Source organism: Emydura macquarii, unplaced genomic scaffold (genome assembly GCF_026122565.2).
Source record: "Emydura macquarii macquarii isolate MOO-44397 ecotype Brisbane River unplaced genomic scaffold, CSIRO-AGI_Emac_v2 contig_1230, whole genome shotgun sequence".
NCBI classification, from domain to species: domain Eukaryota; kingdom Metazoa; phylum Chordata; order Testudines; family Chelidae; genus Emydura; species Emydura macquarii.
This window is the reverse complement of record NW_027131367.1, coordinates 5,695,539-5,717,376: the sequence shown is the minus strand read 5'-3', so window position 1 is coordinate 5,717,376 and position 21,838 is coordinate 5,695,539. Positions and strand designations below refer to the sequence as shown.

At 41.5% G+C, this 21,838-nt stretch overlaps 1 protein-coding gene across 1 annotated transcript in view; it reads left to right on the top strand.

Annotated features, from left to right (window-relative positions):
• Positions 1-1,021: 1,021 nt before the first annotated feature.
• The window catches only part of GNA13 (G protein subunit alpha 13), a 37,627-nt gene continuing 16,810 nt past the window's right edge, over positions 1,022-21,838 (top strand). The window contains exons 1-2 of the mRNA XM_067547320.1: positions 1,022-1,462; positions 5,688-5,914. Of these exons, the coding sequence (XP_067403421.1) occupies positions 1,180-1,462; positions 5,688-5,914 (510 nt within the window). The 5' untranslated portion in view covers positions 1,022-1,179. The remainder of the gene's footprint in view (positions 1,463-5,687; positions 5,915-21,838) is intronic.

Below are 21,838 nucleotides of genomic sequence, written 5' to 3'. Positions count from 1 at the left end.
TTGTAAATGGAAGACATGTAAAACGGAGCCATAGAGACACCGAAAAACAAAACAACCCAAAAAGTAAACAGAGAAAAAAGGAGCCCCATGATGCCATTTTTACGACTTGATTGTTTTTTGATCATAAGATTGGAAACTTTCCCAGCCCACAAAAAGTTCACCTTTGAGCCTTTCCAAGTCCTAATTGATGCTACTACTGCTGCAGTTACCGCAGCTAACCGGAAAGGGCAGCAGAACCCGGTAAAACAAAAGGGTGCGCGTGCAGGCAGGCCTGCAGAAATGTGGGGTCCCAGCCCCTTTCACTCGTTACACACACTGCGGAAGCCCCCACGAGTTCAGCTCCCGGACCAACTGTCCCTTCTTTCCCTCCCTCTCATCAGCCCTGCACACGTAAGTGTATGCACGCATGTCCGCGTGTGCACGAGTGTGTAAGAAGACGTGTGTGTTAACGAACGGGTCTGTTTGCACACTCAGACCTGCTTAGGGTTGTAGGCGGGCGCGAGCCACGCAGGTGGATGCGGACAAGGCGGACACGGGCACAGCCACGGGCGTTCGATTTCACACGCACGACTGACCGGAGCGCGCGAGTACGCATGCGCTCACGCTCCTCCCACCCAGCCAGGCGCGCGCGGTTTGGCCGTTATTCAAAACAAAAGTGAGTCGCCGCCCCCCCCCCTTCTCTAGGGCCCGGACCTCGCGACGCCCCGCTTTAGCGCCTGCAAACGGCGGAGCCGCACCAGATCGAGACTCAGAAGCTCCGGCTTGGAAAGCCCGCCCTCCGCGCACGAGACCCCTCCCCCCGCCCCACACAGCCGGCCTGGCGACATTACGTCACGTGGCGGCGTAGACAGACTTACGTCATCGCGCGATGATGAGGCGATCGGCGGCCATGGTGTCATGTGACTCGGGGCTGGGTCCCGGGGGAGAGGGAAGGCTGAGGGGCCGGGGAAGGAAATCACGTGATGAAAGCGGGCGGCGGCGCAACACACCGCCCCCTCCCCGGGCACATTCACGTCACGTGATGGGTGTGAGCGGAGACCCGCCCCGCGGTCACGCGGCGGGCGGCGGCACTTGCGCGCGCCGGCCTCTCCGAGGCGCCTGCGCAGATGGACGCGCCGAAGGGGCCGCTGGGCTGCAACTGCGGCGCGGGGCGGCCGCTCCCTGGCAGTGCTCGCTAAGATGGCGGACTTCCTGCCGACCCGCTCCGCGCTGTCGGGCTGTTTCCCCGGCTGCCTGCTGACCAGCAGCGAGGCCGAGCAGCAGCGCAAGTCCAAGGAGATCGACAAGTGCCTGAACCGCGAGAAGACCTACGTGAAGCGCCTCGTCAAGATCCTGCTGCTGGGCGCGGGCGAGAGCGGCAAGTCCACCTTCCTCAAGCAGATGCGGATCATCCACGGGCAGGACTGGGACCGGGCGGCCCGCGAGGAGTTCCGCGCCACCATCTACAGCAACGTGATCAAAGGTGGGGCCGGGGCCGGGGCCGCCGGGACGCTCTGGGCTGGTGTCGGCGATCCTGTCAGATGGGGGGTGGGGCGCGATACGAAGGGCGGGGGGAGTGTGAGGTGAGGTGAGGCGAGGCATGGTCCTGGGAGGAGGGGGCCAGAGAGAGAAAGGGGGCATAGCGGACCCCTCCACCCCCCCCCCCGCCCGGCTCGAGGCGGTATGGGCGCCAAAGAGCGGACACGGGTCTGGGGGGAGCGAGGCGAGGGAGCGTGGGCGGCGTTGTCCCCAGGTGAGGGGCGTGGGGGGGGGAGAGAGCGAGAGCGTGGGGCTGGGCCGGTGGCATGGTTTCCGGGGGGGGGGGGGGTGAGAGAGCAGGTGGGCGGGGTACGGCCCTTAGGAGAGGGGGTGGGGATGAGCCAGAGCGCTCAGTGTGGGGGTGGGGGACGCGGCCCTGGCCGGGGGGGCCTTGAAAGCCTGGAGGGCGGATGAGAGCATGGGTGGGGGTGTGGGACAGGGGCCTGGGGGGGATGAGAGAGCACTAGGGTGTGCGTGGCTTCGGGCCATGACCTGTGAAGATAATGGGGGCTTCTAAGAGCCTTTATGAGACTGTTGCCTTCCCCTGGCTTGTCCAAGATGCAGCCCTGTCTCTTTTCCATGGGCCCGTTTGCTGCCATATCAGCTTGGTTTTATTTCAATCAATTCACATTTTCATACCACTCAGCACTAGTTTTTGCAATAACTGCCGAGGGGAGTGTCTCCTGGCTGGCTGGCAGGCCAGCCACCTGAGAGGAAGTAGAGATAGTCTGGGCTGTAACCAGTGACACACAGGGTTCTCTATGTGAGGTTCACCATTGGGGGGACTTCATTTTATTGTGGAGCATTTCCTTGGCTTTGTTCATGCAAAACATACACAAAAAATCTTATTCCATTAGCTTTGGGCTTCACCACTTCTTTGTAATGTGTCCCAGCATGTGCAGTAAGGGAAGGGGGGAAACAGTGCACTTGAAAGTGTGTGGATATGGAAGAGAAGTGTCCTGTGTTTGGGGAGGGGGATTTGCATGTTAAATTGATTTAATAGAAGAAGCACTGCAGTAAATGTGGAAACTTAGGCTAACATAGTTGCTAAGAAAAACCCATATATACATCCTGATCTGTGCCCCCTCCATAGCCAAAGTGCCATGAGATGTGCAGAGGGCTTAAATGAGTATGTCCTGTGATTGCAGTCATCTGTTTTTTTCTTATCCCGCCCCTATAAATTGTTTTATTCACTCATCTCATTTTGAGACTAAATGCTAAAGTTTTCAAGGCAGAAGACTGGGATTAGATTTTCAAAATACATAAGAGATTTAGGAGTTTTATGTCCCATTTTCAAAGTGCCTGTGTGAATTAGGAGTTAAGTTCCATTGACTTTCAGTAAGACTCGATTTCTAAGAGCCTAAAAGTCACTTTTGAAAAAGGGACCTAGACTCAATTGGAAATTTTACCCCTTGTTTTTGTATTTGTTCCATCAAGTGCCTAGCATGCGGTTAAGTTCTGCAAAAACTATAAATAATGCTTTCCTTTACCTTGGGCAAGTATGTGTTAGGCAGATGCTCAAGGCAAAGTTCTGTTTGTAAATTCAGGTTGTTCTACTGTTGTAAAACAGTATGCAAATAAGGATTGCTGATTAATTTTCTGATACTTTAGTTTTCTTTCAATTTGCCAATCTGGAAGGGATGATTGTGTTGCCTGAAGAGAATGAACATTTTTAAAAAGTTTGTATAATTGACACCCTCATGATAAAAGTAGACATTTTTCTTACAAAAGTGGTTGTTACATTAAGATATTTTGATCCCATGTGCCTGTCCTGTACTTGCGTCACCGTGCTGATTTCCTCTTTTCAGACTTTCTCCTCTCTATCAGTAAATTTAATGGTAGTATATTTTTACCGGTACTGCCTATATGGATTTTAGAAGGTCAAATATTAAACTAGTTTAAATTGCTTTGTTCACTTTTCTCTAAGAATTTGTCAGATTAAAAAAAAGGGTAGGGAAGTATTGTGTGTGCAATGGCACTAATCATGACTGGTTATTGTGCAGATTTGATCAAATCCGAGTACCTTTAAGCACAGAAATGTACATTTTATGAAGTGTTGATTAATATCACACAATATAACACTGATGCTACCTCTGAAATGTATAATTTCAGTGTTACTACTGTCTTTAGGCATAGCTATAGGAGGTTTTGGAACAAATAGATAAATTAAATGGTAATAAGTCACCAGGACCAAATGGTATTCACCCAAGAGTTCTGAAGGAACTCAAATGTGAAATTGCATCTCTACTATATGTGGCATGTATCCCTTACATCAGCCTCAGATGACTGGAGGATAGATAAAATAATGCCAATTTTAAAAAAATGCTCCAGAAGCAGTCCTGGCAAATACAGGCCCATAAGCCTAACTTCAGTACCAGAATATTGGCTGACTTTTTAATAAAAAACAGAATTATTGGATATATAGATGACTCTTCCTCAACATACTGTGTTCAAAACAGCTTTTGTAAAGGAAAATGATGCCTCATCAGTCTCTTAGAATTCTTGAAGGGAATCAAAAAGCACGTGGACAAAGGTGATCAAGTTGATATAGTGTACTTGGACTTTCGGAAAGCCTTTGTCAAAGTCCCATACCAAAGGCTCTTAAGCAAAGTAAGCAGTCATGAGCTAAGAGGGAAGTTCCTCGAGGATCAATAGCTGGCTAAAAGATAGGAAACAAAGGGTAGATATAAATGGTCAGTTTTCACAATAGACAGAAGTAACTAGCGGGGACCATCAAGAAACTGTACTGGGATCAGTGCTGTTCAGCATATTCATAAATGATCTGGAAAAGTGAGGTGGCAAAAACCCGCAGATGATGCAAATTTACTCAAGTTGATGAAGTCCAAAGTTGATTGCAAAGATTTACAAAGATTTCTCACTAACTTGGGTGACTGGTCAAGAAAGTGGCAGATGAAATTTAGAGTTGAGTGCAAAACAATGCATATTGGAAAACAATCCCAACTATGCATAGAAAATGATTGGATCTAATTTAGCTGTTACCACTCAAGCAGCCTGTTTAAAACAAACAAAAGGAAGTATTTCTGCACACAACACAAAATCAACCTATGGAACTTCTTGTCAGTGGATGTTTTGAAGGCCAAAAGTGTAACTGGGTTCAAAAAAGAAATAGATAAGTTCCTAGAGGATAAGTCTATCACTGGCTGTTAGCTAAAATGGTGAGCGATGCAACCCCATGCTCTGAGTATCCCTAGACTTCTGACTGCCAGAAGCTGGGACGGGACAACTCAGAGTGGATTATTGCTCTGTTCTATTCCCTCTGAAGCGTTTGGCATTGGCCGCTGTTGCAAGACAGGATATTGGTCTAGATGGAACATTGGTCTGACCTTTATGTTCATATCTACCAAGTGTATTACAATGTATGGCGACAAGGAGATGCCTTAAAGCAGGATACTAGAGACTTCACTGTATTCTGAAATGGTGCTTAGAATAACTAATTCATCTGGCAAGAACTCAAGATTTCAGGCCTATAAAGTCAACGGCCAAAATTAGTTTTAGGGTTTAGACAAGTGACAAACAGGGCTTATAAAGTGACAAAATGGGTGAAGTAATATCTTTTATTGGACCAACTTCTGTTGGGGAGAGAGAAATTTTCATGCTTACATAGAGCTCTTCTTCAGGGCTGGGAAACGGTATCCCTTGTCTCTTTCACAGACTGTTGGTCCAATAAAAGATGTTACCTCACTTTTTTGTCTCTAATAGTCTGGGACCAATATGGCTACACCACTGCATACAAATAGGCCTTGTGACATTTTTCATTTGCCAGCTTAGATTGCTTACTCTATCGTTAAGGATATTATTGATAACCCATATTAGTCATAATACAAGATAAAATCATTGTAAAGTGCACCATACAAAACTGCTGATTCTGTTCTTTATAAGGATCTTAATTTTCTGATTGCAGATATTGGCAGCTTCTATATTACCCTTAGATGTAGAGCCTTAATAGCTAGGATCCCAGTCCTGCACCTACTTACGCATATGCTCAACTTCATTCCCTGTGAGTAGTCCCATTGACTTTAGTGGGACTACGCACAGTGCATATGGTTTACATGTATGTTTAAGTCTTTGAAGGTTTGGGGCCTAGTGTAATAACTAGACATGGCAGATATTGGAAATATCTAATCATGGCACTTTTCCATTTTTTCAAGGTGTGAGAGTCCTCGTAGATGCTCGAGAAAAACTTCATATTCCCTGGGGAGATTTTGCCAACCAGGATAATGGGGATAAGATGATGGCTTTTGATACTCGATCAGCAATGGTGGCACAAGGGATGGTGGAGACTCAGGTTTTTTTACAGTACCTTCCAGCAATAAAATCACTGTGGGCAGATAGTGGAATCCAGAATGCCTATGACAGACGCAGAGAATTCCAACTGGTAAGATTTGGTTTTTTTAATACTTTATGATGCATTGTTCCTGTATCATTTTTTTAGTGAAACACTAATTTAAACCTTCCTTAGGATTACTGTTACCATTGACCTATATCATGAGGCCTACCTAAAATACCAGCCCATGGAATTGCAGACTAGTTAGATTTTATTTTTAACCCTTTTAACCAAGAAAAGTGGATCAAGCTGAAAGAAAACGTATTAACCCCCACTTTGCTGATGAGAGAGGTGAAGCTCCGAAAGGTTGACTTGCCTATTGGTCATGCACTGAGTCTGTAGCAGAGCTAGAAATTGAATCTGGATGGTTTGAGTCTCATTCCAGTGCCTTAACTGCAAGACCATTCTTCTTCTTTGGTGCATTTAAACTTTTTTTAAATGTTGGGGAGGAAAGAATTAATACTTACTATTTTATATGATTATTCTTTTTTAAAAAATGTTATAGACTTGATTTTATTAAGAAAAAACTTACATGAGTTAATGGAAAAGGTTTTTAAACTGCTCCCTTCTCTATTCCAATCTGAGCAATCTTGCAAGAATTCCCTCTGTATGTTTCCTGTTTCATTTCATGTGAGTGTCTTGTTTTTCTGTAATAAGCTATTTTGTTTTTTTGAAGTTCAGTTGGAGATGTGGACTTCTAGTTGAGTAGCTTATTCTAGGACGGATAGGTGTTCGTGTGGGATGGCAAAAGAAACACAGGGTGATTCCCCATTGGAAGTTGTATTTTTAATGTGTCTGATATGGAAAAGACACACATCATCATGTTGTGCCTTTAAATCAGCAAAAGCCTGGTCCTGACTGGAAATGAAACTGATGCATAGAGTAACATTAAGGTGATTTTTCCTGAATAGTGGAAGTTCTGATAAAACTTGCAAATAAAAATTGTGAATTTGTATTGTTGATCCCTTCTAAAATGCTTTTTAGTATGCAAGGGAATTTGCCTAGTGTTGCATGCTTAGTAACAATGGGGTTCCATGTGTCTTCACTTGCTAAATAATATCTGTGTGGTTGAGATTGTATTGTGTATTTCATGTAATTCTGCAAGAGCCTTTGGTTCATTTTGTTCCTTTGACTTCAGGGGATTTGGATTTTCAGGTTCACTACACAGTATATAAGTAGGTGATCATGCATACTCACTAGACACTAAATTTAAGCACTAGCCAATTTTTTTATTCTACATCTCAGCCAGATTTAACCTTTTCCCTCCCTCTTTGATTAAATAAATAAAAATTCAAGCCCAGACATTTATAAAGTTTGACTTTTAAAAGTTTCCTCTTAGAACTGAAATGAGATGGCCAGATGGAGCTTTTATTTCAGCACCATAATCCCACTGTGTAGTTTTAGAAGAGAAATTCAGAATCTATAATACTTTCTATTGCAAGCACTGTTTAATTTTGGCTCATCTCCAGTGGGGTAAATTTAGAGGGAAGAAAATGTGAACTATTAGTTTCATTCTTTTACACCAAGTTTCTCTCATGACTATTGTGGTTTTTAGTTATTTGATTTTCTATTAGATTGGTATATACAAGTTAATCCACTTCAGTCTTGGATACAGGAACTCTGTATTTAACTCTTTTAGTATATCTGAAGTCAGAGTTTTGCTACCTATGTTAATATTGTGAAACAGAATGAAAATTCAAAGTCAATGCTGATGCTGTTCGACCAGCCTGTGACAGTGAACTGTTGCAGTACCAGGGATGGCAGGGCTTGCACTGTTTGGCCACCACTGTTGGTAGACTAAAGCTAACATTCTTGTACCTTGATATTTTCACTTGCAGGCTTGTTACACAAACCTAGGTTGTCAATTTCAATTATTTTAATAGTCTTTAAAATAACCCCCATGTTTGAGGTATGAACAATAGACCATGGCATCTCCTAAGCTTGTATGGACTGTTGTGTACACTGATTTAAAATAGGTTGTGTAAATGCTCTTATAAATATGTATTGGCCTAAGGTTAGACAGGCTGCCAGGAAATGTAAATTGGGTGAGAATTTTAGGCAGTGTGTATGTTGATCTGACTAGTAGCAATGCAATATGAGACTAATTCCTGGCAAGACCGGTTGCTGCCTGTGTTAACAAGATGCGGGAGTATTGCTGAGGCAAGTGCGATTGGCTATAAAGGGAGTCTGGTCCAACAAAGGAAACTGAAGTGAAACATGGCTTTGTCTTCAGGAAGGGGTAAAAATTTTACCAGTGCTCAAGATCCTCTTCTGGTGGAGACAATATTCCTGATAAAAGATGTCTGTCATCCATAATAAATATTTAAAAAAAAAAAAAAAGTTTAATGAATATGCTCAGTTAGAACTGGCTCATCTTGAAAGCATTTCATGAAAAAAATCTTTTCTTTGGTTAAAACGTTAAGTGTGACTAATCTCAATGCTGAAGAGCTCCTCTCCTTTGCTATCTTCATGTCTTCCTTGGTCCATCAAGTATGCTTTTTTTGTGTCATGTGCACAGTTTTGTTTTGAGTAGGAGCTAGAGTAGGTGCACTCTTTTAAAATTCACCAGAAAGACTGATTAAACTGTTCCCAAATTAGAATCTATGTGAATGTACATCTGTTAGAGGGTATATTTCTTGCCTAATAATCTCTATTTTTAAGTGTTATAGCAACTGCCTTGACTGAATTAAGACTTTTTAAACTTTTTTGTTTATACTTGTATTGCTTATTGCCAAAGTTTATTAAAAAAAATCTCATCCCAAAATATATATATGCCAAACGTGAACCTAGCTTGGGCCTTGTCTACACTAGCACTTATGCCAGCAAAACTTACGTCACTTAAGGGCGTGTGTTTTTCACACGCAGGAGTGACAAAAGTTTTGCCAGCATAAGTACTAGAGGCCTAAATGATATCTCCACACTGAGTGCAAACCGTGTGATTATGGTGTGCAATTCTATGAAGACATGGTTCTTGCCCCAGGAAGCTTACAATCTGGATCAGTCTGCTCTCTCATGTACCAATGGATGATATGCTATTTTGGTAAAGTACAGATTTTTGCTGTGTTATTGCTGAAAGGTTTGTAGAAGTGTGTTTATAGTGGGTTTGATTGAGGGAGGTTGTTCAAGCATGTGGCATAGTGTGGGAGGAAGATACGGAAGGGTTGCTTAGGAGGGAGTCTCGGGAGTAACTAAGGCAGTGGGAGGGAGAATTTGAAGAAATGAGTAGAAAAGTACGCCAATGAGTTGTGTAAGGCCTAGAAGTCAGGACTAGAAACTTGAACTTGATGGGAGTGTGGGATGAGATGCATTAAAAAAAATTCCGGCTGTCAAATTGGGAGTTGAACAAGGCATGGGCAAAGGCTGTCATGGGGGGATGAGATGACAGTGCTGGAAGGAGTTGGGTTTTTGGAGATGTTGAAGTAATGACAGGATTTGGTGAAAGTCTGGGGGAGGAAAAAGGTGGAGGAGAGGAGTGGAATATGACATTTTGAATTACTGTAGTGCAAGTTTAACAGTCATAGACAAAGTTTGCAAAGGTTCAGTTTTCATTGTACTGAATTTGAAGTGGTATAGGAACAACATCCAGGTGGAGATGTTGCAGATATATGGATTATGAGACTGGATAGAAGGAAAGAGGTTAGGTGATAAGTAGAACGGAGTCATCACTGTAGACATGGTCAGATGGAACTGTGGGAGTGGATGAAATTTGTGTTCATGAAGGCAGAAGAAAGCAGGCTGAGAGCAGAGCAGTGAAGGAAGTGAAGTGAGCGAAAGCTGTAAAGATTGCCCAAAGAGAAGGGTGGAGGGGAAAGATCAGCTGATTTAAGTGGCAGAAGTTGTAGGGTGAATACTGAGAAGAGGCACAGGTTGAGATGTCGTCATCAGAGATGCAAAAAAGTTTGAGGTGTAACAGTAAAAGAATTCTTATGAGAGAGCATTGAGTTTGTCCTTATAACAAATTGATGAAATCTGGGGGAGGTTGGGTGAAGGGGAGATGCTGGGTGAAGAGAATCCGAGCTAGAGATTGGAACATGACACTGAAGAATCAATTTACCCTTACTTACAGCTGGTGGGATGCTAAAACTCAGTAGCAGGTTGTTAATAAGAACTGGGGTTACTCTGTGGAATTGATGACTTCTAATTCCTGCTCTGCCATTAATTGGTGTGGTTTTAAGTAAACCATTAATTTAGGTTTCTTAAGCTGCAAAATGGGAGTGTTACTTGCCTACCTCACAAGGGTGCTTATAAAGGTCCATCAGTTAACACTTGTATAGTGCTTTGAAGATGTGAAGAGTTATGTAAAGCTTATTGCAGTATTTAGCACTTTTCTAATGGCTAATTATAATCCTTCAAAGAAAATACTTCATTAAAAACCAATTCAGGGTGTTTACGTGTTTAATCCACTAACACAGCTTTAAAGCCAGGAAGTTCCTAGTTAACTTTTCAGCCATTCCTTGTGACTCTCAGCCATGATTTTGCCTTCATCGTGTTCTCTTACCCACATCCACCGCACTCCCGCCGCCTCTTTCTTCCCTCTGCTCAAACCATGCAATGCTAACTGACCACAATCATTGGCTGTTACAAAAACCCACAACATCCCACATTTCTATTACCTAATAAATATTAAACTTTTAAGCCAATACATTCTGTATTAAACTGTTCCCCTAACAGCCTTCCTATGCAACTCAGTTAAACATAACCAGCTAAAATCTATACCATATACGCGAAGTTTCCTTCGATGCAGCACCAAGTCAACATTCCACTCAGTTACAGAATTTCCCTTTGTAACCACTCCACGTGGCTGGAGTGAAATTTGTAGTGTTTTGTGTGGAGGTGGAGGGAGGAAGCATGTGTTTTTGTGGGTGGTAGATGTGGAAGAGGTAATGTGGAGAAAGTGAAAATATAGTTGTAGATTACAAGGAGTGTCTGACAGTTTAACTAGGGATTTCCTGACTTTTATCCTTGTGTTGGTGGAATATTTGCTTGTGCGATTTAAAGTGTTTGCTCTTTTCTTTGGGGTTCTCTTCAAAGGTACTGGCAACTAAAGAGGAAAATTCTAATGCCAGTGTTGTCTTGCTTTTATTACTGAGGAAGGTGCTTCTGTGCAAGAACACAGGTTGGAGGGAGGGAGTGTGTGCATGCCAGTACAAGGATCCCAGGGTAGGCTGGGGGAAAAGCAAGCTCCTAGCATGGTGGGGAAGTACTCTGGTAGGAATATCTCAGGCAGGTACACGTCTCGGATTTTCCCATTTTTTAGAGAAAGGCAGGACCAAGGTGAAAGCTCAACTTTTCAGTCCTGTCATAACTTTAACTCAGATTTAAAGGATTTGCATCAGGTGAAGAAACTTTGAGATTAATTTATTGTTTTGGTACCAGCACTTGGTTAGGTATCCTTCACAGTCCCATACTTCAAGTGACTATTCACCAACATATCCCTTAATGATCTGGAGATGTGCTATTTGTGAGTTTCCCCTGTTTGTGAGTTACAGGTATTGGCGGTGTGGGGGCTAAACAACTTTAAGTGCATGGGTGCAGTAAATCCACTTTGCTCTGTGGAATCACCATTTACAGAGATCTGCAGCAAATGTTAGTGTTGAAACTGTGGAAATAACTGGACGTGCATTTTACCTCTGCATTCCTGTTTACTTGTGGCACTGCTTCTAAGAGAGATCAGATTAGAAAACAGGAAAAGGCGTGTTCAGTTAGAATCTTTCTTGCTGGTTTTGCTACAGTTTCTCTGTAGCTTTACATGTTGCAAAGGAGAGGGGAAATTCTTACCTGATACTGTCCACACTGAGTTCTTTGCCTGATTCAGCTTATTATGAGGAGATAAAATGTTACAAGTAATCCTGACTCCTGATAAGCTTCTCTCTGGAACGAGCATTCCCTAAGTGGCCCGTTGAGAGGAGTGAACAGAATTTACTTCAACTAGTTTTTATGTGACTGGTTTGCTGAGGATACTGGTAGTGAGATAAGTCACCTCTGTTCAAGGTCACTGGCTTGAAGCCAAATCAGACTGCTAGAAAATGGTCTCTTCCCAGTTCCTAGGGGCACTTGCCCATGTCACAAAATGATATCCATGTCTCATGGCTTCAGCAGAGAAGTGGAGGCTCAAACAGGCATCATAGCATGGCAGAAAGGTAGGTTACCATAAACGATGGTTCTTCAACAGCATAATGTGTGCGTGTGTATGCGTCTGTGTGTGTGTACGTACATTCCATAAACTTTAGAACTTCAGGAACCTGCTAAAAAGGTAGTGCCTGTTGGGACTACATGAGGATCTTTTCAAAATACTGAATATTTGGATCCAAAGTTAGGAGTCTGAGTTTTTTGAGGTGGTGTCTGCACTCTCTCCTGTTCCTTTGATCTGTGTATAGCTGTGGAGATTGAAAATTTTAGGCTAGTAAAGGTGTTGAGACATCCTTTTCAGTTCCCCAAAAGTGGCATCTCGGGGTATATCCCATGAAATCTCCTCTTCCTGATTGCAAGCATGGATGTTCAGTTTCTTGTTGTGCTTTGCTCCCAGCTTCCTGCTGCCTCTTGCTTTTCCACTGCAGGATGATTTAGTGCATATAACGTTATATTTGTAAAGGGTTTCTCAGACCTCTTTGGGTTTTTTTCTGTAGTGAGGACATGGGGTTAAATCTCCCAGTGTATTTGGAACTCAGTTATTCACCAATTGTGCCGACAGTGTTAATTATTGTGGGGTTTGCAGCATCACGTTCGTACAATCACTTTGTGGTAGATTAGTTTTCTAACAACACGTTATAACAAAGGATATCGTATACAATTCCTGTGTAAGGTAACTGCCTTGTCTTGGCTCATAGTGACACATGAATTGTTTGCTCCTTATCCCAACGAACAGCTCTACCAAAAATCAAGTGACACAATCCTGTGTGCAGAGAGCATGACTCCCTAAAACTGTTTTGATGGGCCAGAGCTGTCTATTGCCATCCATGGACACGGTTAGGTAATATCTTTTATTGGAACAACTACTCTTGGTTAGAGACTCTTTAGAGCTTATGTACATTTCCCAGATGTGTAGAAGACCTCTATGAAAGCTCGAAACCTTGTCTTTCTCACCAACAGAAGTTGGTCCATAAAATATACTACCTCACTCACCTTGTCTGTCCCTAATATCCTTGAACTGACATGGCTAAACACTGCATATTGCCATCCAAGGATACTCCACTAGAGAAGTAGACTAGATCATGGAATGGGCCACACGAATACCTCGAGAGAACCTGCTTCAGTACAGAAATAAAACCCACCTCTGACCGCACATCCCTAGTTGTCACCTACCACCCCATACTGGAACCTATACAGGCATCATCAAACTACAGCGCCACTTGGTGGGGATCCCATCTGGAAACAAATCTTTCCTGAACCCCTTTTCCAGCCTTCAGACAACGCTTCAGACTCATCAGAAGCAAGGTCCCCACAGACTAGGACACACCAACTCAAAGGGGCACCAGAATGGCAGTAACAAAGTTCACTATTCAGCTGTCAGGGTGGAATGTTGGTCTCTGCCCAATTCTAGGCATTCATGTCAAACACTACCTCACTTGGCAACAAGGTTATTTTCAGCAGTGACCAAAGAATGAAATGTTATGGAGAGTGAACCCCTTTGCATCCATATAGTAACTTCCTTGCGGATGAGGCAAACTGGCAGGGTTGTGTTGGGTGGGGTGAAGCTTGTTTTGCTATTGTCCATGCTGCTCCATGGATGAATAGGACTCAAGTCTTCAGGCTGTCAAGTTTGCACCTTATCATGAGCATTGAATTCAGACAGTCACTACACTGTGGACTCTCTAGGTTACAGCTAATTGGTTGTATCTTGAACACCTTTGCTGTAGACCCAGACTCTACCAGATTGTTTTATTTAAAATGTTCACTTTTCAGGCAATAACCCTTCAATGAATCTAGCATAGCAGTAGGAAGCTATAATTTTGAGCAACTTCCCCAATCCCCAAAGCAAGTATGAGGAAAACAGAAGCCTGACTAACCTTACTGCATTGTCTAAACTCTAGAAGGAAAGCGGTAGAAAAGTTGAAGTACTGTTGTTGGCTGTGATGCAAAGTAGCTGCTACATTTGTTACTACAAAGTCTAATTTACCCAGGCAAACTGTTCAGCTAATTAAGTTTGCATTTACTAGTCTGTTTATGGATACATTGTGAAGTGTCTGATTATTGGACCCAAAGCATGTTGGAAATACAGAAAGCGCTGATCCAGAACTTGTTCTTCTAAGAGACCAGTGACAGCACTGTTACAAGTGTTAATTTAATAGCCAATATCCAGGATCAAGTTACAACTAATTCTTACATTACTCTTAACACTAGACCTCAGTCTACTACTGATCCGTTTGTCACGAGTAAGGAGTAATGAAAGGGAGGATGGAGAAAAGGATCTTGGAACACCCATTTTTACACTCAACTGTTTCGGTTGTCAGATAAACTGTAGCCAGAATATCATTAATGAACAGTTGAAGTTGGGAATCTATTTTCCCTACTAAATTAAATTTACTATATTGATAAATGCTAAAAAAGCAAAGCTTAATTACAGTTGCTGGCTGTCCTCTGTGGATGCACAGCGATCAAGGGTTGCAGGCTTGGCAACTGGAAGAAAGGCCTCTTCTAGGCAGAAAAGTATTTGCCTTGAGGTATTGGAACTGATGCCTGTATTGATGACACGTGTTAGATGCATCTGAAAAGGGTAAGGAATTTTTAAAACTAAAGAATTCAAGTTATTTTCTAAAAATCTCTTGAAATATCTCCTGACCCCTTTGTCCACACAGAATTCTGAGCCTGTGATAGGTTTGGATGTTTCAAAGCAAGCAGTCTTGGACTTTAAAAGATAATGAACCCATCTAAATAAAAGACCCACTTTCACAGCCTCTTAACCTTGTGTGCCATACTTTCTTCAAATTTTTTTCCTGAATTCATCTGTGGCCGAGATTAAATCTGATAAATTTCAGCAGCAAGGGAATTATTTGAGGAAATTATACAGGAGTGGGAAAAGAGAGCTGGAACATGATTTAACTAAGGAATCACTAAGGAACTGGAAATACCCAATATAATCTCCTTATTGGGCTGCTACGGGATAAGAAATAATGGACAGGAAAGTGATAGTCTATTTGTATTGATATAAACCCACCTGAACTTCTGATTGTATCCCTTCCTACTAGTGCCACAGCAATAGTTTGAAAGTGACTAGGATCTCAGCAGTTTGAAATTAACTAGGAAAACACTACTTGTCAGAGCACAGATATAATCATCCACTGGTGACAGTTGAAGAGGAGTGGATGCAGGAATTTCAGCCAAGAAAGTGAGAAGCCCTCTGGCAAACTTGATCTAACATCAAATAAAACATGCACAAAATTGTGCTCTATTTGAGTCTTATGCTCGGTTTAGGATTTTTAATAAGTATTGTTTGAACCTCTTTCCAAAAGCACAGGCAAATGCTTGCCCTAGTATCTTAATTTCTATTATGAAATCTAATAATTAATGTGAAATGTTGGTTGTCTTATGTGACATCTGGGTGCTGTGCATAGGATTTTCTAGGTTGTTTGACTGTGACATTTAGCTTATTTCAAAGATTTTGTAGTCACAGCCCTTACGTCCATTTTAAATGGCTAATGCACAAAATTATGGTGATTTATGGAGTGCATTTTGCAAGCCTTAGTGATTTCACATCCTTAAATGTAATCAAAAGGTTCATAACAAGTAGTCAGCACACTTACATGTCACAATAAATGTTTGATGTTTAATTACATTGGCTTGATTGTCTTCATTGAGCAAAGAAATTAGAACTTTCCCTTACTCAATTCAATAGATATATTTCTGCTAGTGCTAGTCAAAGTGGCTGACTAGGAGGAGCTGAAAAAGTATTTGGTCCGTGGTATTTCTCAGAGACTGGAGTGGGGGTGAATTCATACTATAAAATAGAATTCTGATCACAAGGGATACTTACGCCAAGTGCATGAGTAGGTCCATATTCTTATGAAGCTCTCCTTTCCTAGTACAGTTGTCTTCTGCACTTCGTACACAGCACTAAATGTAACAATTTCTAGTTTAAGACTGACTGACAGTTCATCATAGGGGAAGATGATTTAACACCCTATTGTTGTTCTAACTTTTGTATCTCGTATTCTAATGCAACACTCTGTTTCCATATGTCAGATTAGTACTTGTCATGCTTTTGGTACACTTAAGAGAGTCTTTGCCAGGCTCTGTGCAAACTAGCTGCTTTTGGAAATGCACATAGTTCTGACTGATGAGCAATGGACTTGCAGACTCACTGCTGCTTCAGAGTTAGATTAAAAGCAGTTGGAGTTGCAAACACATGAAGTCATGGAGCCAGTGGGTCAGTGCACTGAGGGAAGAAAAAATGTTTACAGCCTCTTCGTTCCAGTCTGTTTTGCACACAAAACATCTGAAGTTTATGGATGCTTCTTGAGTATAAATAGTAATTGGGAGGTGGCAGTTTGATCTTGGGCAGTCTGTGCTTCCTGGTCAGTACATGTTTCCCAGTTGATTTCTGCAGTAGTTACAGGGATGCCCTGACCTGAAATTTGTCAAATCATTTTAGAATAGGATTCCAAATAATCATAGTGCAAAAGTACCTGTATGCCACGCCTCACCCTGCCACCCATTGCAGGCAAGTACTTCCATAAATGACATTTGGGGACTAAGACTTTGTGTGGAGGGAGAAGATGAAGAAATTTCTTCACTAAGGAAGTGCAACTGTAATCATTTGGACAGAGAATCTCATTTGCTTTACCTTCATGAGTTAGTTTCCACTCTGGATCTGTCAAAGTAAAGTTGCTGAGTACTTAGTATTGAGCATTTGGTATCCTGGCACTTGCAAATCCTTCATGCTCAGTATTCCCCATTTTTCACATTCCTTCAGTTGACTTGAACCTCTGTGGAAGAGGTTGGAATGGTTTTTAGGCAGGTCATCCTCACAGTTTGAACCAATGCGGTGGCAAGCTATGATAGATGGTTGTGTCATACGTCCTTAAGTTTTTTTTGTCGGAATGAAAAACTTGCTCCAGGCTCAACAGATATTGGGTTTTGGGTTTTGTCTTCATACTCTGTATGCGTGTACAAATCTCTCCACAGCTCAGAGCTGTTTAACTTTTGTTGAAACTCTGGATTGGTTGGATGATTGTAATGTGATATGATGGATCTTGGGTCTGGATCTCTCCTTTGAAAGTATCTCCAGTTGTTAGGGACTGAAAGCTGTTATATAATAGTTGTTTCTCAACAAGTTGCAGTTTTGCATCTGGTTCAGAGGAAAGTTATGCATGTTCTCACTTTGAAGCAGTAGTGAGTTTGCAAATTTTGTTTATTTAAAATAGTTCTTTCCTTTTCCCTTCTCTTCTCTCCTTCCCTCTTCTTCCCTCAATGTAAAACCCTGGATTGATGCCTGTTGGGGAGAAGAAAATTAAAAACTGGAACATCTTGCTTTATTGTAAACTGAGTTGTGGCTATGGGATCTCTGGTACTTAAAACCTTAACTTTACCATATTTCTTTGAACAGTGTTATATGCAGTTAATTAGGATAGTGTTTCGTGAACTCTGAAATAATCAAAAAGTTAATTGGAGCAAATCTGAGACTAGTTAAAGAAGGGGTTTACTAAATTCAAATTAGTGAGTTGTTTGAATAAATTGAAATTTTGGATTAATCCAGTGCTTTTTTAGGAATGTATGTTAGGTTCGAATCATTGGTGTCTGTCTGTCCCTGCTTCCCCTCCTATTTGCAACTGTTTGGATTGTTTTATGGCAACTACAGCAGATTTTTCTGTAGTCGGGTAATATCCAGAAAGCATTTGGTGTATTTTTAGTATCTTTAATGTAGAGTAAGAGCTCAAAAAAGAGAGAACACCATTTGTTCTCCATGGGACCAGGGTTTGGGAACCCCTGTTTAATCAGATTCCACAGTGAATGTGGTATAGGAAATTAAACGGGTATTGCTTCTTTCAGACCTTTTTTTTTAAAAAACTTGTTTCCCCTTGTTTCTATTAACATGGTTAGTTATTCAAACTGAAAATAAACTTGTTTCACCAGTGACTTGTTTTCCTTGTCAGTTGCACTTTAACTCATATTTAGTTTCATTTTTTAGTTTTCATGCAGTAAGGGTTGGATCACAAATCTTTCAAATCCAAAGTACACTGCTTGCACTTTGAAAAACAGCACAGTTGCTTCTTCTTTCTTGTGAAATCCTTTTAAGAAATAATAAATGCTGGGCCTACTCTTCATGATAGTGTCTCTTTCACAGTAGAATTGATTCTTTTCTGTGGACTGGACAGTGAACAGTAACAAGCAAAACTTTCACATTTAATTTTCTGTTTTGATTCTAAAATTCCTTGCTTTTTCAGTGCAGATACTGAGATAGTTGTCTTAAAACAGTCTAAAAGTGAAGCTTTCTCTTGCATGATGCAGTTCTGATTGGGGTTTGGCTAATTTCAAAGCATCTAATGTGCACAGACAGTGCTAAAAAAAGGAAACAGGATAATGTTTGGAGCAGGGGTAGAACAAGTTATGACGTGTTTACCCAAGGAAAAGTATTTTGGGTTCTCTATGAAAACAGATTCAATGTGTGACTGAAATTCTTCTGTCTAAAGAGGGAGTACTTTTTGGGTAGTCTAGCTCTGTTTAAAAAAATGTGTCAGCAAAATCACTGTTTAAACAAGGGACAGTGTCTTCAGAGGCAAAAGGATAATAGTGGTAGTTGGGAAACAAGTTGTTTCCCTTCTGCTACTGATTTGTGTGACATTGGGCAAGTTGCTTAATCTGCCTGTGCTTCCACTTCCTTATCTATAAAATGGGAAACACCTATCCAAGGCACTGAGTTCCTTGGCTGAAAGGCACTTCTTCTAGTAGTCTCCACATGAGAAGTGCTACAAGTTTAATAAAAATGGACAAAGAGTGCACACTTGAGGAACCCACTACTGTACAGTGGAGAGTTGGGAGGGGTGAAAAGACTGAGATGTTGCATCTGAAGTAAGGGTGGGATTACGCCAAAGAATCCCAGAAAACTCAGAAGGAAGTTCTTAACTGGGTTCTTGGATGAAATAGGAAGCCAGTGAGTGACTGAAAAGACCATCATCACGCCGATGCCTGCAGAGTAGCCTACCTATGATGTTATTGGCATTCTAAAGTTCAGATGCTTTCAGGAGGCCTTGAGGATGGAATTGCCATTGTTGTGGCAGTGTATGAACGTGGCTTTCAGTGGATGCAGGGTCAAGAGTTCAAGGCTAACTCACACTCTATCTTGATGATTAAATTAAGGACAATGGTAGTAGGGTCAAGGCTGGGAGAAAGGACTTTACTCTGGCCTATTCTTATTGGTGTAACAAATGCAAAATCAAGGACATTTAGAGTTACGGTGAATGTCTCAGCAATAATTGAACCAAACTTCTTGCTAAGATTCCAAAATAGTGCAAATGTTACTTAGCATTGGTAGCAGCAGTATTGCTTCATGATCATCCCACTTTGAAATGAGTTGTATGAGCTTCAGGGAAATGAAAACTAAATGCTCCTTGGTTTTCAAAACCCACACCTATCTGCTGTGTATTTGGATAAAACAGTAATCAAAAGCATGCACATTTAAACCATAATTTTGAGGTTTATAAAGGTGTTGGCATGCTACAGAATTAAGGACCCTGAATAACTTTCTCCCCTTACCCTGTTTTCATAACCAGGTTACCTGCATTTTCTCTTGTCAGTTTTCATAGTTTGTGCATTCTCTGCATCCCATCCCCAGACAGGCCCACCAATAGTATCAATATTGTGGTCAGCTATTGCTTTCAGTGCTGGCCGGGGCTTCTGACTGCTTAGTCTTTTCTCCTCTTTGAAAGTAGAACTAACATAGGGGAGTAGGAAAGCTTTGTACTCTTTCCTTAAGAAATGATTGAAGAAATTGGTACTTAATGGGTTCCTTAGATCCCAGATGACTTGCAATTTAGAAATGTCTGCGATTTCTTTCTTTCCCTACCCAAGGATAAACCAAATCCTTGGGGGAAACCAACAGGTTTCCTCTTCCAAATATTTAAAGTAGACTTACCAGTCAATGTTGTTCCATTGGATCTGCATCCAAACTGGGCAGGTGAATAAAAATGTGAACACTTAAGCCATGTTTCCACTAACACTTTTGTCAGTAAAACTTTTTTCGGTCCTGGGTGTTAAATAATACACCGACGTACATTTTGCCCAACAGACGTGCCCGTGTGGACAGTGCTATGTTGGCAGGACATGCTCTCTACTATAGTTCATTAGAGGTGGTTTAATTATGCCATCGGGAAACCTGAGCACTTACGTTGGCAGAACTTACGTCGTTTGGCGGGTGTGTTTTTTTTATATCCCTGAACAACAAAAGTTTTTTCAACATAAGTGCTAGTGTAGACAAGTCTTCAAGTTGTGTTAATTCAAAGTCTGAGTTAGAGCTCTTTAAATGCTATCCGTATTGAACAAGTAGCAAAACACATACATGCTATTAAAATCCTTTAAAACTTAATTGTGAGAACCACTTGGCTTGGTTTTAATTTTGGTTACTTGGATTGCATGTAAATTAACTCACTTTGTTTTTGTCAGTGAATTGGAGCCACTCAGTAACTGTTGGGGTTTAAAGGAAGCATTCATTCATTTGCTGTGGGTTTCAGTTAGTCAGTCTTTTTTTTTGGTTTTAAAAAAAAATTCTGTTTTCCTTAAATGCTAGCAGTGTACTTGGGCCATTAGCTATTTGCTTGTTGTTTAAAGGAACTATTCTTAAAAGCTAAAACTAATTAGTGTATTGGAGTTTGGGAGCATGCTAATAGTTTTTATAACCTACTAGTCTCTCTCTTGTAAGAAGAATGACTGATAGCACATCTAGTTATTGCTGCTTTCTTTTGGTTAAAGGAAATTGGACAGTGCATCTAACTAGGATATATTTGACTTGGATAGAAATGAGCTGGATTTGTAAAAACTAATGCAACAGTGAGGGAAAAGCTGCTGGTTAGATTGTCCGTCTCCCTGAGGACGTATTAGGTGTTTTCCTCATAATTTGTTGTTTGAGACATGACTTGTGTGACCACACTAAAAATAGATTGCTTTGACTTTCTTCAGTAGAGATCACAAGACTCCAGGAGGCACACAAACTGTCTGAATCAAACCTTTCTGAAAATGGAATACTTGACAGTTATGAATCAAGTTAACAGTGATCTGCTTCCTGTGGTTTACACAGACTTCTGAATCAGAGGGAGGCTTGAGGTCTGCAGCTGAGCTGAGCCGAGCCCTGGACAACTTTGACTCCAGTTAAACAAAAGAACACATCTATGAGCATTCAAAACAATTGGCTGAAATCCAAGAGAATGATAGAGGTCTATTTTAGTTTTGTACCAAAGGTGCAAAGGCTGATTTTTCGAACAGAGGAAGATCTTGTAAGGCTACCTTGGAAACCTAATCTCAAGAAAACCATGCATCTTGCTGTATCATAGTGAGTGTATTTTAAAATACTGCTTTATCACACCACTTGTTGCTTGAGCACATTTGTCACTAAAGTGAAACATTCCAGCACATAAGTTGTCTTGTTGGATTCTATCCTTGGATCCAGTTCTTTTACTTCTTCTTCGATGATGTTAGCATCTTCGGGTTTATACTTAGCTGTTCCATCACTATGCGAGATCCTTGAACTGTGAAAATAAAGCTCAACAGCATCTTTCAAGCCATGTATATATGCCACTCTGTCATTGATTTTTATATGTAAATCACACTTTTAGAGATCACTGCTTAAAATTGCCATGTTTTCAAATGTCAGAACAAAGTTAGTAGCTTCCACTTTACTTTCAAGCACATTGAGGCTCCCACTTAACACAGTTCTCCCTTATCCATGCCATGATACATTTTGATTTTGCTAGCATGTGTGACCAAACCAATGCCTCGTCTACGCTTAAAATTTAGGTTGACATAGCTACATAAGTTAGGGGTTTGAAA